The sequence below is a fragment of the Colossoma macropomum genome, unplaced genomic scaffold (assembly GCF_904425465.1).
Source record: "Colossoma macropomum unplaced genomic scaffold, Colossoma_macropomum, whole genome shotgun sequence".
NCBI lineage: Eukaryota > Metazoa > Chordata > Actinopteri > Characiformes > Serrasalmidae > Colossoma > Colossoma macropomum.
Genome location: NW_023495456.1, coordinates 339,393 through 354,957, shown reverse-complemented (window position 1 = coordinate 354,957; position 15,565 = coordinate 339,393). Strand labels below are relative to the sequence as shown.

Below are 15,565 nucleotides of genomic sequence, written 5' to 3'. Positions count from 1 at the left end.
ATGATTGAGAACTTCCTGAGTCTGAATAGTAAAAAGTCGGAGGCCATATTAATTGCCTCTCCAGCTACAATTAAAAAGATAAGCAACACTGCTGTCTCTATTCCTGGTTATATTGTCTCTTCCTCAACCCAGATTAGAAATTTGGGAGTGATTTTTGACTCCACTCTGTCTTTTGAACCCCATATCAAGCAGCCTTTTTCCATCTGAAGAGCATTGCTAGGATCCACGCTTTTCTCTCTTTTTCTGCTGCTGAGACTGTTATCCATGCTTTTATAACATCTAGAATTGACTACTGCATTTCTATCTATATGGACTCCCTGCTCGGGTTCTGAATAGGCTGCAGTAAGTGCAAAATTCAGCGGCTAGGGTTTTAACCCACACAAGATCCTGGGAACACATCAGTCCAACTCTGAAACAGCTTCATTGGTTCCCAGTACAGTATCGCGTTTGATGCAAATTGCTTGTGCTGGTTTTTAAATCTTTGAATGGCCTTGCCCCCTCCTACCGTGGTAGTCTGCTACAGCTATACCCTCCAGCGCGCACTCTTTGCTCCTCTGATTCACATTTGCTCAAAGTTCCTCGTTCTAAGCTGCGTACTGTTGGTGACAGGGCATTCGGTATTGCTGGCCACAAGCTGTGGAACAGTTTCCCCTCCGAGTTGCATGCTTGTTTGACCTTTTCCAGCTGGCTTTTGGATGAACCAGTACTGTGATTTTTGTGAATTATGTGTATTGCTTTTACATATTTCTACATGCTATTTTTATTTATTTGTTTATTTTTATTATAATTTTAATCTTGTACAGTGTCCTTGGGTGTCTTGAATGGCGCTTATCAAATAAAATTTTATTATTATTATTATTATTATTATTATTATTATTATTATTGTTTTTTGAGCCTTTGGGAGTTAATTTAACCTCTAGGTATCATCCACAGTCAAATGGTCAATGTGAGCGGGTTAACCAAGAATTAGATAAATTCCTATGCTTGTACTGTCATAATAATCCTGCTGACCAGGCATGTTATGTGATTTGGGCGGAGATGGCACAAAACTCATTCATAAGCTCCACTACTGGACTTACTTCCTTTCAATGTGTTTTCAGTTATCAACCTGCTGTAGCCCCATGGACTGGAATCTCGTCTGATATTCCAGTCGTAGATAGTTGGATGCAGTGCAGTGAAATAGTCTGGGAGAAAACACATCAAAGGATTGAGGCTGTCCTCTAAAGACAAAAGATCCAGGCTGACCGCCATCAAGGAGAGACCCTTTTATACCAACCTGGAAAGCAGGTATGGCTCTCAACCAGGGAGTTTGAGGGGAGTAAGAAACTAAATCCCAAATATGTTGGTCCATTTATGATTCTTGAAAAAAAATGAATGATGTCACGTATAAACTCGATTTACTGCCTTGTTATTGTGTGTCACGCTCTTTTTGTCTCTTTTCTCAAACCTGTGGTTTTAAGTCTGCACAACGAGGCTTTGCCTGGTGATCCCTTTGGATGGAGACCCAGTCAGTCTATGCTGTTCGCAGGTTGCTGGACTCCCAGAGACGTGGTGCTCAACTCCAGTACCTAGTAGACTGGGAGGGGTATGGGCCAGAGGAACAGTGCTGGTCGGCGTGTGAGGTTCTGGACCCAGGACTGATCACGGACCTCCACACCCAACATCCAAACAAATTGCCCCAGAAATTGCTAGTTCCTGTTCTGTTCATTTGCTTAGCAATTTGCAAGGTATTGATTCATTTACTTGAGCTACTGAGCTACTGTTATATATTGTTTTTGCCTTTTGCGTGTCTGGACTGTGTTTTTGGACTTTTGATTTTTGCCTTTGGCCTTTTGATCTTGGTTGCCTGACTCTGTTATGTTTTTCCTTGTGTCTTTTTGGATTATTTTAGATCTGACCTTTGCATGTTTTTTACCATGAGATTAGATCACATTTCAAACAGTAACAACATCCGCAAGTGTTTGTACAGCTGTGTTGACTTACACAACATTCAATCACATCAGGGCTGTGATTTTGCCAATTATTTAAAAAAAAATAATGATCAACAAAATTAGACCCTAATATTTATTATGTACTGTGTGTTTATACATAGCTAATTAAAATTATGAACTGAAAGTATTACAAGAGAATAAATCATATTGAGGTCCAGGACATGTGAAGAAAAGATTATCTTACCACAATGTTTCCAGTTTACAGAGAGGACTCTCCAGTCCAGCAGAGAGCAGCTTCACTCCTGAATCTCCTAGTTTATTCCCATCCAGATTCAGCTGTTTCAGACTGGAGGACTCTGAGCTGAGCACTGAGGCCAGAGCTGCACAGCTTGACCATGTCAGATTACAATTTGATAGACTGAAGAGAACAACATCCAAAAAATTAACATAAATTTTACTGAAATGAGCTCCTAAAATAACCTGTTAAAGCTGCTGAACAGCAAAATACACACAAATGAAAATAAATAAACTATGCAAAATGTTCAGAGATATGAAGCCAATTTGTTGGATTTTCTGTATTTACAATTTACAATTTGTATTTAAAAGAATGAAAATTTGAATAATGAAGCAGTGTTTCATTCTCAATATGTTTCTAATATTGTGTCAGTTTTATTCAGCATTACTTACTCAGCTGTTCTGGATTCTGCAAATACAGGCAGCAGCTTCAGAAAAACATCATTTGATCTGTTATATTTCTGCAGGACAAATTCATCCAGGTTCCCTCCTGATGTCAGCAGTACAAAGACCACAGCTGACCACTGTGAAGAAGAGAGTGTTCTTCCGTTAAGACTGCCAGACTGCAGGTACTGTTGAACTTGCTTAACTAGAGAACGGTCATCCAGTTCATTCAGAGAGTGGAACAGATTGATGGATTTCTCTGCAGAGAGATTCTCACTGATCTTCTTATTAATGTATTTAACTGTTTTCTCTTTGCTGTGGGAGCTACTTCTTGTGTGTGTCACTAACTCTTGTAAGAGAGTCTGATTGGACTCCAGTGAGAGACCCAGAAGAAAGCGAAGGAAAAGATCCAGATGTCCATTCTTACTCTGTAAGGCCTGATCCACAGCACTCTTGTGTACATCAGAGATTTTCCTGAGGATCTTCAGTTTAGAGGACTGACTCTGTTTAAGCACATTTCTCTTCTGCTTCATGAAGGTCAGGTGCACATATAGAGCTGCAAGATGTTCCTGAATGCTCAGATGAACAAAGCAGTACACTTTATTCTGGTACAGCCCAGATTCCTCTCTGAAGATCTGTGTACACACACCTGAGTACACTGATGCTTCTTCAATGTCGATGCCACACTCTCTCAGATCTTCCTCATAGAAGATCAGGTTTCCTTTCATCAGCTGCTGAAAAGCCAGTTGTCCCAGTTTGAGAAGTATTTTCTTATCTGACTTCTGGTACTTTTCTCTTATGATCTTTGTCTGAATGATGAAGTGTGTGTACATTTGAGTCAGAGTTTTGGGGGTCTCTCCACTCTCTGCTTCACCCAACATTCTCTCTAGAACAGTGGCTGAAACCCAGCAGAACACAGGAATGTGGCACATGATGTAAAGGCTTCTTGATGTCTTCAGGTGTGTGATGATTCTATTGGTCAGACTCTGATCACTGATTCTCTTCCTGAAGTACTCCTCCTTCTGTGGGTCACTGAACCCTCGTACTTCTGTCAGTCGATCCACACACTCAGAGGGGATCTGATCAGCTGCTGCAGGTCGGGAGGTGATCCAGATGAGAGCAGAGGGAAGCAGATTCCCCTTGATCAGATTGGTTAGCAGCATGTTCACTGAGGATGACTGAGTGACATCATCCAACCTCACAGTGCTCTGAAAATCTAGAGTGAAACGACACTCATCCAAACCATCAAATATGAACAGAACTTTGTGAGATCTGGATATTTCCATTTCTTTAATCTTCTTAAACCGTGTATGAAGAAGATCCACCAAACTCAGTTTTTGGTCCTTCATCAAATTCAGTTCTCTGAAAGGAAGTGGAAATATGAAGTGGACATCCTGATTTGCTTTCCCTTCAGTCCAGTCCACAATGAACTTCTGCACAGAGACTGTTTTTCCAATGCCAGCGACTCCTTTTGTCAGCACAGTTCTGATGGGTTTGTCTTGTTCAGATAAGGGTTTAAAGATGTCATTGCATTTGATTGGTGTGTCCTCTGTTGCTGTTCTCCTGGATGCTGCCTCAATCAGTCTGACCTCATGTTCATTATTGACCTCTCCACTGTCTCCCTCTGTGATGTAGAGCTCTGTGTAGATCTCGCTGAGAGGTGTTGGGGTTTCCTGGTTTGTTGTCACCTCATTCAAACACTGAAACTTCTGTTTCAGATTTAACTTGAAGTCTTCCTGAAGTTTAGTTACAGTACATTCAGAGTCAGGTCTGTAAGAAACAAAGCATCATAAGGAATATATATATATATATATATATATATATATATATATATATATATATATATATATATATATATATATATATATATATTTGTCACAGTGTCACGCATTTGCCAGTATCAAGGGATGATACGGACTCCAATTCCCACGATCCTCAAGGGGACCACATGACTTCGGACAATATCTCGCGCTCCTATCAGCGCTCTCATTCTCCTGACTACTGATTATTGGCACCTGTGCTTTAGATCATATGATCAGAACAGGATAGTTTTTAAGCCCGGGCTTTAGGGAAGATCAGTGCGAGGTATTGTTTCTTTCCGAACCCTACTGAGCGTTATTTCTGATCTTTACTCTGCTGTGTTTTTGACCCTTTGCTTTGTTTACTCGACTCTGCTTTTTGCCTTTACCCTTTTGGATACTGTTGCCTGTGATTTGTGTTCTGTGTTTTTTGATCTACTGGACTGTTTTTCGACTTGCCCTTTTGTCTTGCCCCCTGGTTTTGTTCACACGGTGATTTTATCATTGTTGTGTTTTGTATTGGCTGTTTGGATTTGACCCCTGCTTGTTTTTTGACTTCGTTTTTGCCTGATTCCATTAAATCTCCTTTCGCCTTTGTTACACCGCGAGCGTCTGGATTCTGTTGAAGTGTCACACACAGGATGTACCTAATATGACTTATTCAAATAACATATAGTATTTCACAAAAGTGAACACAACCCTCACATTTCTGCAAATATTTTACTATATCTTTTCATGGGACAACACTATAGAAATGAAACTTTGATATAACTTAAAGTAGTCAGTGTACAGCTTGTATATCAGTATAGGTTTACTGTCCTCTGAAAATAACTCAACACACAGCCATTAATGTCTAAATAGCTGGCAACACAAGTGAGTACACCTCACAGTGAACATGTCCAAATTGTGCTCAAAGTGTCAATATTTTGTATTATCTAGCACTGCCTTAACCCTCTTGGGCATGGAATTCACCAGAGCTGCACAGGTTGCTACTGGAATCCTCTTCCACACCTCCATGTTGACATCACAGAGCTGGTGGATGTTAGACACCTTGCGCTCCTCCTCCTTCCGCTTGAGGATGCCTCACAAGTGCTTAATTGGGTTTAGGTCTGGAGACGTACTTGGCCAGTCCATCACCTTTACCTTCAGCAAGACACTTGTCGTCTTAGAGGTGTGTTTGGGGTCGTTGTCGTGTTGGAAAACTGCCATGTGGCAGTTTCCGAAGGGAGGGGATCATGCTCTGCTTCAGAATGTCACAGTACATGTTGGAATTCATGTTTCCCTCAATGAACCACAGCTCCCCAGTGCCGGCAGGACTCATGCAGCATCAGACCATGATGCTACCACCACCGTGCTTGACAGTAGGCAAGAGACAGCTGTCTTGGTACTCCTCACCAGGGCACCACCACACCATCTGGACACCATCTGAACCAAACAAGTTTATCTTGGTCTCGTCAGACCACAGGACATGGTTCCAGTAATCCATGTTCTTGGACTGCTTGTCTTCAGCAAACTGTTTCCGGGCTTTCTTGTGCATCAGCTTCAGAAGAGGCTTCCTTCTGGGACGACAGCCATGCAGACTGAGTTGATGCATTGTGCGGCATATGGTCTGAGCACTGACAGGCTGACCTCCCACTTCTTCGACCTCTGCAGCAATGCTGGCAGCACTCATGCATCTATTTTTTGAAGCCAACCTCTGGATATGATGCTGAACATGTGGACTCGACTTCTTTGGTTGACCCTGGTCGGAGTGGAACCTGTCCTGGAAAACCGCTGTATGACCGTGCTATAGCTCTGTTTCAGGGTGTTATCAATCTTCTTATAGCCTAGGCCATCTTTGTGGAGAGCAACAATTCTATTTCTCACATCCTCAGAGAGTTCTTTGCTTGAGGTGCTATGTTGAATGTCCAGTGGCCAGTATGAGCGAATTATACCCAAAACATCAAATTTAACAGCCCTGCTCCCTATTCACACCTGGAACCTTGTAAGTCTAACAAGTTACATGACATCAGGGAGGGACAACGACACAATTGGGCACAATTTGGACATGTTCACTGTGAGGTGTACTCACTTGTGTTGCCAGCTATTTAGACATTAATGGCTGTGTGTTGAGTTATTTTCAGAGGACAGTAAATCTATACTGATATACAAGCTTTACACTGACTACTTTAAGCTATATCCAAGTTTCATTTCTATAGTGTTGTCCCATGAATAGATATAATAAAATATTTGCAGAAATGTGAAGGGTGTACTCACTTTTATGAGATGCTGTATGTAATTTGAAATATTTATAATTTACTTAGTGACATACAACTGATTAAAGAATTGTAAACATTTTCCCCAAATGTATTATTTAAATATAATAACCAGTACATCTTTAGAAATACATAATGAAGGTGCAACTTTAATAATCATTAATTAAACCCCTAGAATGTTTAAATATAATATTTAAAATTAAACAATAATCGCTTAATAAACATTAATTAGAATTACATTTACTCTCATTACTGTACTTGAGTACAGTTGTCCCTGTAACAGTAATTTTTGGAGTAGAATTTATAGAATAAAAATAAATTGTGAGCACTTCAGCTCATAATCCAATAAGATCAAAGCATGGTTAAATTTAAAAGATCTACCAATGAAAAAGCAGCAGCTCTGGCAGGAAAAACACTACAGAGCTGGATGTGGACAAGGAGAGAGAAGGTCTTAACCAGCACACACAAGGAACAGACTGCATCCAAACAGTCAACTGTATTCATTTAACATGAACTAAAGAAAACGACGATATTATCAGCGGCCAAACATGAAATCTGCTGAGATCCGCTCTCACAACTCCGCTCCAGCCTGAGGGTGCGTTAGCCGAGCTAGCTGATCCGAGCTAAACAGGTACCGTGTTTCACGGTTTTCTTCTTTCTTTTATAACGATTCTGTTTATTAAACTGGAAAGCTGTTACATATATTTTAGCAGAAGTGCCTCACAGCTACTTTTGTGAACAGGAGTCGTCCACAGCCTACAATTTATTTAAAATACAGCCTAGTTTAGTTGCTGTTTTGGAGATGAACAGTTGTGTAGGGCTCCTTACAGACAATACTGCATCATCAGAGACTCTGTTCAGTCATTTCTTCACAGAACTCTGCCTAACTCTTCTTCCACTCTCTCTCTCTCTCTCTCTCTCTCTCTCTCTCATTCTCTCTCTCTCTCTCTCGCCACCTCCCTGCTCTCTCTCTCTCTCGCCACCTCCCTGCTCTATCCCTCACTCTCTATTTCTCTCTCCCTCCACCTCCCCGTCATGTCTTTTCCTCTCTCTCTCTCTTTGTTTTCTCTGTCACTCTCTCTCTCTCTCTCTGCCTTGGTGTTTGTCTTTAACTGTGAGTGGATGTGCAGCTGTTTAACTGTAAAATGCAGTAATAATGTCTGATTAAGTATGAAGTGATCAGCATGATTACTACTGAAATATATTACAGTAAAAATCAAAGCTGGGTAAATTGCTGATGTTGCTGCTGATTTTAATGGTGTAAATGTTCTGAACAGATATCAGTGAAAATATACAGTCTGAAGGTTGTGAATGTGTTTACTGTCTGTAGAGGTTCACATCTATTAACGTAAGTCCAGGGAGCTGATGGGCAGCAGGATTCACTAAAATTACATTATTGATTAAGCAATCTACTCATAATTTTGACTCTTTTTTCTCTTAAATGAACAACTTCTGCACTGTAGTTTTTCAATAAACTACTTATTTACTCTCACTTAAGTAATTTTATTTACTAATACTTTTACTTGAGTACTCCCTGAGTAAATTATCACTACAGTAACAGTACTTGTGCTTAAGTAGAGATTTTTATTACTTTTTACACCCATGATAATACAGCAAAATAGTAAATAACTACTTAAACATTTAAAACAGGACGCAGACAATTCAGCCAGTTTTTAGAAATAGAAAATAGTGTTGGCAGCTCTAAATATAAGGTCAAATACACTGACCAGCCATAACATTAAAACCACTTATTGTCCAATTTATCAGCTCCACTTACCATACAGGAGCACTTTGTAGTTCTACAGTTACAGACTGTAGTCCATCCTTTTTTCTGCATACTTTGTTACCCTGTTCTTCAGTGGTCAGGACCCCCAAAGGATTCTCAGCACTGCAGTAACACTGATGTGGTGGTGGTGTGTAAGTGTGTGTTGCGCTGGTCTGAGTGGATCAGACACAGCAGTGCTGCTGGAGTTTTTAAACACCTCTACAGACACATTTACATGCAGCCTGATAATTCGTTAAAAAATCTGAATAATAGCTCAATCAGAATAGGATATGTCCATGTATACACCTCAATCAGAATAGACTAGTCTGATTGAGGCCATTCAGAATACAATTACTATCTGCTTGAAGGAGGTAGCTAATCATGTAATTGATTTGTTAAAAAATAATAATAGCTGAGGATGGCCAATAGCCAAGGAAACAATGATGTTATGGCTTATCAGTGTATAATCTAACATTTCTTTTACAAGTTTCAGATGCCTATGTTCCATCTAGAACAGCCAAAAATGTTCATGTGTGTTGTTGTTAGCTTATTACTGACATACTACTAGAATCTCATAGTGGCGCTAGTAGCAAACAACTCTAATGTACAGATGTTTTTTTTTCCCCTCAATGTTTTTGACATTAATGGTCCAAACTGAAAGGTTAGCTCTAATACTTGTGGCTCAACACTGATGTACAGTATACAGTGACTTGTCTACACAATAGATAGCTGTGCTTTAACCTTGAGGAACTGTATGATTTCTATATTTAAAAGTGGTATCAGTTCAGAAATGTCTGGTTACTTTTCATAAAGCCCAGGTGGGTTCAGGTCCGTTAAGTCAATAAGTTTTGGGAGCTCTTACCTGTATTCAGATGAGGGGTCTTCATCTTTGAACATTTGTGGAGGTTCCATAAACCTGTCACTCTTCAAGCGTGGACAGCTGGATTCTGGAGAGTCTGTTCTCTTTCCCAGGACTTCACTACAAATGAATATAGAAGTTACTCCAGTGATGTACATACAGCCTTTAAATTCCTCAGTGTCAATGGCTGCCACACAGTGGTATAGCTAGGTTCTTTTAGGCCCCAGTGCAAAAGCAATTAATGGGCCCCCATCATACAAAAAATACTTTAAATTAATAAAGAAATGACAATGTATTTGGTTTGTTCTACAAATCAAAAAGATAAATACAAATAAATACAAATACAGTAAAAATAATGTGTTGTTTAGCAGTGAAATTATTTATTATGTAGATGAGATGAATACAGAATACAGAAGAGCATAAGTTTGATTCCTGACTTCTTGCTGCACTTCAGTTTAAAGTTCCTTCAGCTTGCAGGAGTGTGTATATATATATATATATATATATATATATATATATATATATGCAGTATATCAGACACCAGACACTTTCAGAAAAAAAATAAGTGATACTAAACTGTCATGTCCATCTCCTCTGGGGAGACTCAACTTGTACTCCCCCTGGCTCCTCCCACTTGCACACCTGCATCTGATCTTGGACTCATTAAGACCCCTTCATATACCCCTTGGTTTTCCCTCTTAGTCTGCAAAGTCTCTATGTTATCTTCTGAGCTCTGAGCTGTTTTCTTGGTATTACTTTACCTGTTTTGACTCCTGCCTTGTCTCCTGGTTTTTGTTTACGTATATGTTTTTAACATTGCCTGCTTGTGTTTGGCCCCTGCCTGTTGTATGGACTCTAAATATTGTACCTCCCCAAATAAAGGCTCTTCACATTTGCAACCTGCTTCTGAGTTACACTGATTCCATATTCTCCATCCTTACCCCAGACATTTTATTTAGTTTTCCCATTTTAAAATATCAGGTTTAAAAAAAGGCACACATTTGTCTTCTTCCCCTGGTAAGTGAATGTAGTGCAGCTTTTAAAAATAATTTAAGGGACACAATTGAGTCTAAAGACCATTACTGCCAATTTGAGGGTATATTTACACTGTTTCTAACAAGAGTGTACTTAAACAGTGCCTTTTTTCTGACAGTGTACAACAGAATTTTGTCAATGTTTACTTCAAAAAGAAATAATACTTAATAAATAAATAACGCTAGGGATGTTTCTGCACTACTGTATTACAAGTTTGGGTTACTCTAGAGTTCCGGTCAGAGTTTAGGGTGACAGGGGACTGAACTTTCTGCATTTATAATCATAAAGGCTGCAGCATCAATATAGACATTTGTGAGAGAGAGAGTCTGTGGCTGTTAAATGAACAGCGTGTAACAAAATGTTCGCTAACCCAAACCACAGATCACATATATCACAATAGCTAACATCCTCCACTCTTAATTTAACATGTAAACACAAACAAAATGATAACAGCACAGCACGTAAACAATTAACTCACTAAAATTGTGATCTAAACATTGCTTGTGAAATTACAATTAACTTAAGTACACAGCTAACAAGCATCATACAGGCTTTAACGTCAGTTAGTAAAGGATACTCACTTCAATCACACACACAGCAGAGCGTCCCACAAACACTTTCTGCTGTAATACAATCTTTTAATCTAAAAAAGTGAAATACAGAACTATGAGAGGTCAAGTTCGCCATGTGCTGGAAGCAGTTTGTGTTGCCCATATCAGGAAAGAACATGTGTAACTGTGAACCAATTTTTGATGTAATCCCAGTGTCACTCTACATACCCCTGGGGGTAAGCGTACCACAGTTTGGGAACCACTGGTTTCCAATAAGAATATTATATATACATATATATATATATATATATATATATATATATATATATATATATATATGGGTTACTCTAGATATATATATATATATATATATATATATATATATATATATATATATATATATATATATATACACACTAATTAATTAATTGCGTTCTAAAAATATTTCAATTATATTGAATGAGCTATATACTGTCTAAAACGAAGTAAGGTAAAGTAAGATATAGATCATTCAAATTAATTTTTCACATGTTTTGGTGTGTTGTTTCATATCAGTACAGTCAGAAAAGTCTAAACTCTCATCTTAGTGTCCACTGGTCTATTTCTCATACAATGTAGACAGATAAACGGATTCACCAATTACTCAGAGAGTTCACTGGCTCATAACTCCGGATGAGAGTTGTGTGTAAGATGTAATCAAAAGGGCAGACTGTAGACACCGTAAACTTAACTTAGCGCTCATTGCTTGAAAAAAATCACGCTTCAAAATTTAGCTAAAGTTACATAACAGGTTCAAGCTTAAATACATTTTTAAATTATTATTACTTCTAATTTTCAGTGATCTGCACGTCTATATGACTGTAAAAAGTGTGGCAACCACTGGCTAAAATAAAACTAATATAGTTTAATATAGCTTCACCCATTTTTTCCCATTTTGTTAGCATTTTGGCTGAACTGGTAAATCTGAACACAAAACACCATCATGGGAGATTTACAAAACACAAAAATGCATCCAAACTGCACACTTAACATGAGAATGTCCCATTACATGATAGTAAGTGCTACTAGGTTTGTATTGGTGTTAAATGTGCAGTCATTATATTTTACAGTGGATTCAGGTTATGCTTGAACCGCATTTCTACACTGTACTATTGCACTTTTAGAGAAACACAAAAAAACATCATAAGTAAGGCTTGTGTGTTATTGAATTCCAGAGGGTCTATAAAGGAAAGTCTTCATGGTGCACAATCATCTCCTTACTAAGGAGGTTTAACCTGGCAATCTGTATTTTATCATTAGGACCATATATAAAACATGTTCCAATAGTATCGCTGACTTTCTCTCTTGTTCTCATTCACAGGGGTTCAAACAACTCATTCATGCAGGCTACTAGTGGTCGTTAACGTTTTGCATCAACATTAAATTCTAGCTAAAAGCAAACTTTAGTTACTTACACTACATGTGGCAGTGTAGAGCCTCTGCATGTTTAACACAGTTGCAGATCACAACGGTCTCATCTTTAGCAAGCTCTTTTACTTCTCGCAAAGCCCCAACAAACACAACAATCCCGATCTTCTGCAAGCTCCAGTTACTTTTACTACTCTCAGCCATAACAAACACATGTTCAGAGCTTTTGCATGCCCAGTCACTTTTACACAACCACGTAACACTAGGTAATCTTTCAGTCACCGTGTGGGCCCCAAGCTAATAAAGTGCATGCATGTAACTGTTGCCTGAGCTAACAAAATGCATGCATTTGCCTGTCGCCCAAGCAAATGTAAAGCATGTTTGGGGTCGTGGCCCCAAGCTAACAGAGTGAATGCGGTGGGCCCGTAGACCCAAGCTAAAGGAGTGAATGCAGTGAGTCTGTGGCCCCAAGTTAACAGAGTGAATGCAGTGAGCCCGCAGCCCCAAGCTAACATAGTGAATGCAGTGGGCCCATGGCCCCAAGCTAAAGGAGTGGATGCAGTGGGCTCGTGGCCCCAAGCTAACTAAGTGAATGTAGTGGGCCTGTGGCCCCAAACTATAGGAGTGAATGCAGTAAGCCGGTGGCCCCAAGCTAATAGAGTGAGTGCAGTGGGCCCGTGAACCCAAGCTAAAGGAGTGAATGCACTGGGCCTGTGGCCCCAAGTTAACAAAGTGAATGCAGTGAGCTAGTGGCCCCAAGCTAACAGAGTGAATGCAGTGGGTCTGTGGCTACCAGCTAATGGAGTGAATGCAGTGGGCTCATAGCCCCAAGCTAATAAAGTGAATGCAGTGGGCTCGTGGACCCAGCCTAAAGAAGTGAATGCAGTGGACTCGTGGCCCCAGCTTAACAGAGGGAATGCAGTGTAGGGTTCAACAATAACGATTGCCTGAATACCTGGGGCAAGTAAAACGTGATGTCTGGACAGCAGCATGAACAATCACTTGCCTGATCGGGCAAGTTCATGTTCAGGTGGGGGCCTCAGTGTGTTAACAGAATAACGTAACTGAGGCCAAACTCAATTCAGTTGAATACTTAACCCCTCGCCATACAAAAATGGTCTTATCCATTTGTACGTGTGCGTCCAGTTAAAACAAACCAAAGGTTTTATTTGTTGACAAATGACGTCAGAGAAAGGGAAAATGTTGGCGAAGCACGAAATGAAGCAAAGCGAGTCCGCAGCTTCATTCCCTCATACAAAACTCAGTTCTCATGAGTCGATTTTGTCCTCTCTGTACCTGAGATGTTCTGTAAAGTTTGTAGGGAAAATCCTAACAAGGCAGATAAAAGTGATTGTTTTTTTTCTGAACTACAACTTTTAGAAGACAGTCGCTTGAGTGTCTCGACAAGTCTCTCCGTCACATTGCATGTGCTAGCGCATCTGGGCTGCTCGATATGTGCATACGACAGTGTTTTTACTGTGCTGAACATTCTGGGTTTGTTTCCTCTAAAAACTTAATTAGCATGTTCTTAAGAATGTTAGTTATGTAGTGATTTTTTTCAGAAAGAGTCCAGCAGCAAGACTGGAGTGAATGACACTCTGAGCAGGCCTGCAGTCATAAACTGCACAAATGTTGCTCAGAAAGAGGTAGAGAATGGCACTCCATGGCAGGTGAAAAAAAGCGCAGAGACTGTAGGTTTGCTGAGTGCAAAGGTGGACAGGGAGAGCAGGAGATCCATGTAAGCGGCCATCTTTTAGGTCTTCCAGGTGGAGAATCTGTTGCTCAGTGGAACATTTCAGGCAGAAGACAGCGCAGTGAGCGCCTACCACCTTGTGAATTCTCACTCCAAGGCCTCATCTGACATGAAGCGGAGCAGCTCACCCCCTTGGGTCTGGCACCCAAGTAGTGGAGCTCCAGTTATGATGGAGTCTCATTCACACCAGTCACAGAATTATTGCACAATTAAATTGTGCCCTCAAGTTCTGCAATCGTCTAGCTTGATTGTGATTTTGTTGCAATAAACAGAACTACTTTCTGTGCTGTCAAGCTTTAAATCTGCTAAAAACTGTTTCATTCTGAAAGAAAAAAAGTTCTGATATTTCAGAGTTGGAGACAGTGTGGATTGGATGCAAAACCAACCACTTCACTTGCACATTGCTTGCATGATACTGATGTGTCTGGAGTGAATTTGGGGTAATACTTGCATTCTCACTCAAGAAGCTTCCCTTTTCTCATTAAGTCCGCTAATCATCACAGCCAGCTAATGACTAATAGCAATAGTTTCCTTTATACTCCCAAAAGCAAACATAACCGCAACCCATACAATCATCTGATCACAGGTACATTAAAAATGCACATTTTAACCTGTTACTCACAAACAGACAATGGAAATTAAATTCATTTACAAATTACATATTCATAGATCAATTAGCTTTCATGTAAATGCAGCTGATTGTCTGATCTCTTCTGCAGAAACAGATTACAATTCAACATAAATGTTTCTTCTGTAACAGCTTAACATGTTACTGCAAAATCAGCCTTAAGTGTCATTTGTAAATGACACTACAGTCATTTTTACTTTACTGATTAGTAACAAACATTATTAACAATATTACCAATTGATCATCTAAATAATCTTTTTTTTTTTAAATCTCTGCACAGAATCCATGATAGAGCTGAGTACTGGAGAATCTGAGGGCTGAACTGTGAGGAGCTGTTACCTGTGTCCAGTTGAGGGGTTTCCATTTTTAAACCACAGTGGACAATCTTTAGACTCATCACTCTTAAGGGACACACAGCTGGGAGCTGAAGAATCTGATCTCTCCTGCTGGACTAGACTGAATATAGTACAATAAAAACATTACATTAGCCATTCGTATTTTTATTTAAAAATTACATACAATGCAACAAAAATCCCATGATCTCACTGCATCAACAATTACAATTGATCATCTAAATAATCCTTTTAAAAAATCCTTGTAGTTTCTCTTATGAAAAAGTTTTTAAAAACAACATTCAGTGATGAATCTGATGTGAGTGGAATGTCCTGATTGGAGAACAGCAGTAGCTGCTATGCAGTTTAAATCCCTGCACAGAATCCATGATAGACCTGAGTACTGGAGAGTCTAAAGGCTGAACTAATGGCTGTTACCTGTGTCCAGATAAGGGGTCTCCATATTTAAACCACAGTGGACAATCTTTAGACTCATCACTCTTAAAGGACACGCAGCTGGGAGCTGAAGAATCTGATCTCTCCTGCTGGATTAGACTGAATATAATATAATA

At 39.6% G+C, this 15,565-nt stretch overlaps 1 protein-coding gene across 3 annotated transcripts in view; it reads right to left on the bottom strand.

Annotated features, from left to right (window-relative positions):
- LOC118802094 (NACHT, LRR and PYD domains-containing protein 3-like) overlaps positions 1 to 15,565 on the bottom strand; it is a 65,060-nt gene that overhangs the window by 24,671 nt on the left and 24,824 nt on the right. For 2 of the 3 annotated variants that reach the window (XM_036562558.1, XM_036562557.1), the window contains exons 3-7: positions 15,432 to 15,548; positions 15,001 to 15,117; positions 9,291 to 9,407; positions 2,619 to 4,379; positions 2,176 to 2,349 (exon numbers count right to left, since the gene is read on the bottom strand). In XM_036562558.1, coding sequence (XP_036418451.1) covers positions 2,176 to 2,349; positions 2,619 to 4,379; positions 9,291 to 9,407; positions 15,001 to 15,117; positions 15,432 to 15,548 — 2,286 coding nt within the window. The remainder of the gene's footprint in view (positions 1 to 2,175; positions 2,350 to 2,618; positions 4,380 to 9,290; positions 9,408 to 15,000; positions 15,118 to 15,431; positions 15,549 to 15,565) is intronic. The other variant, XM_036562556.1, reaches the window with a different exon arrangement.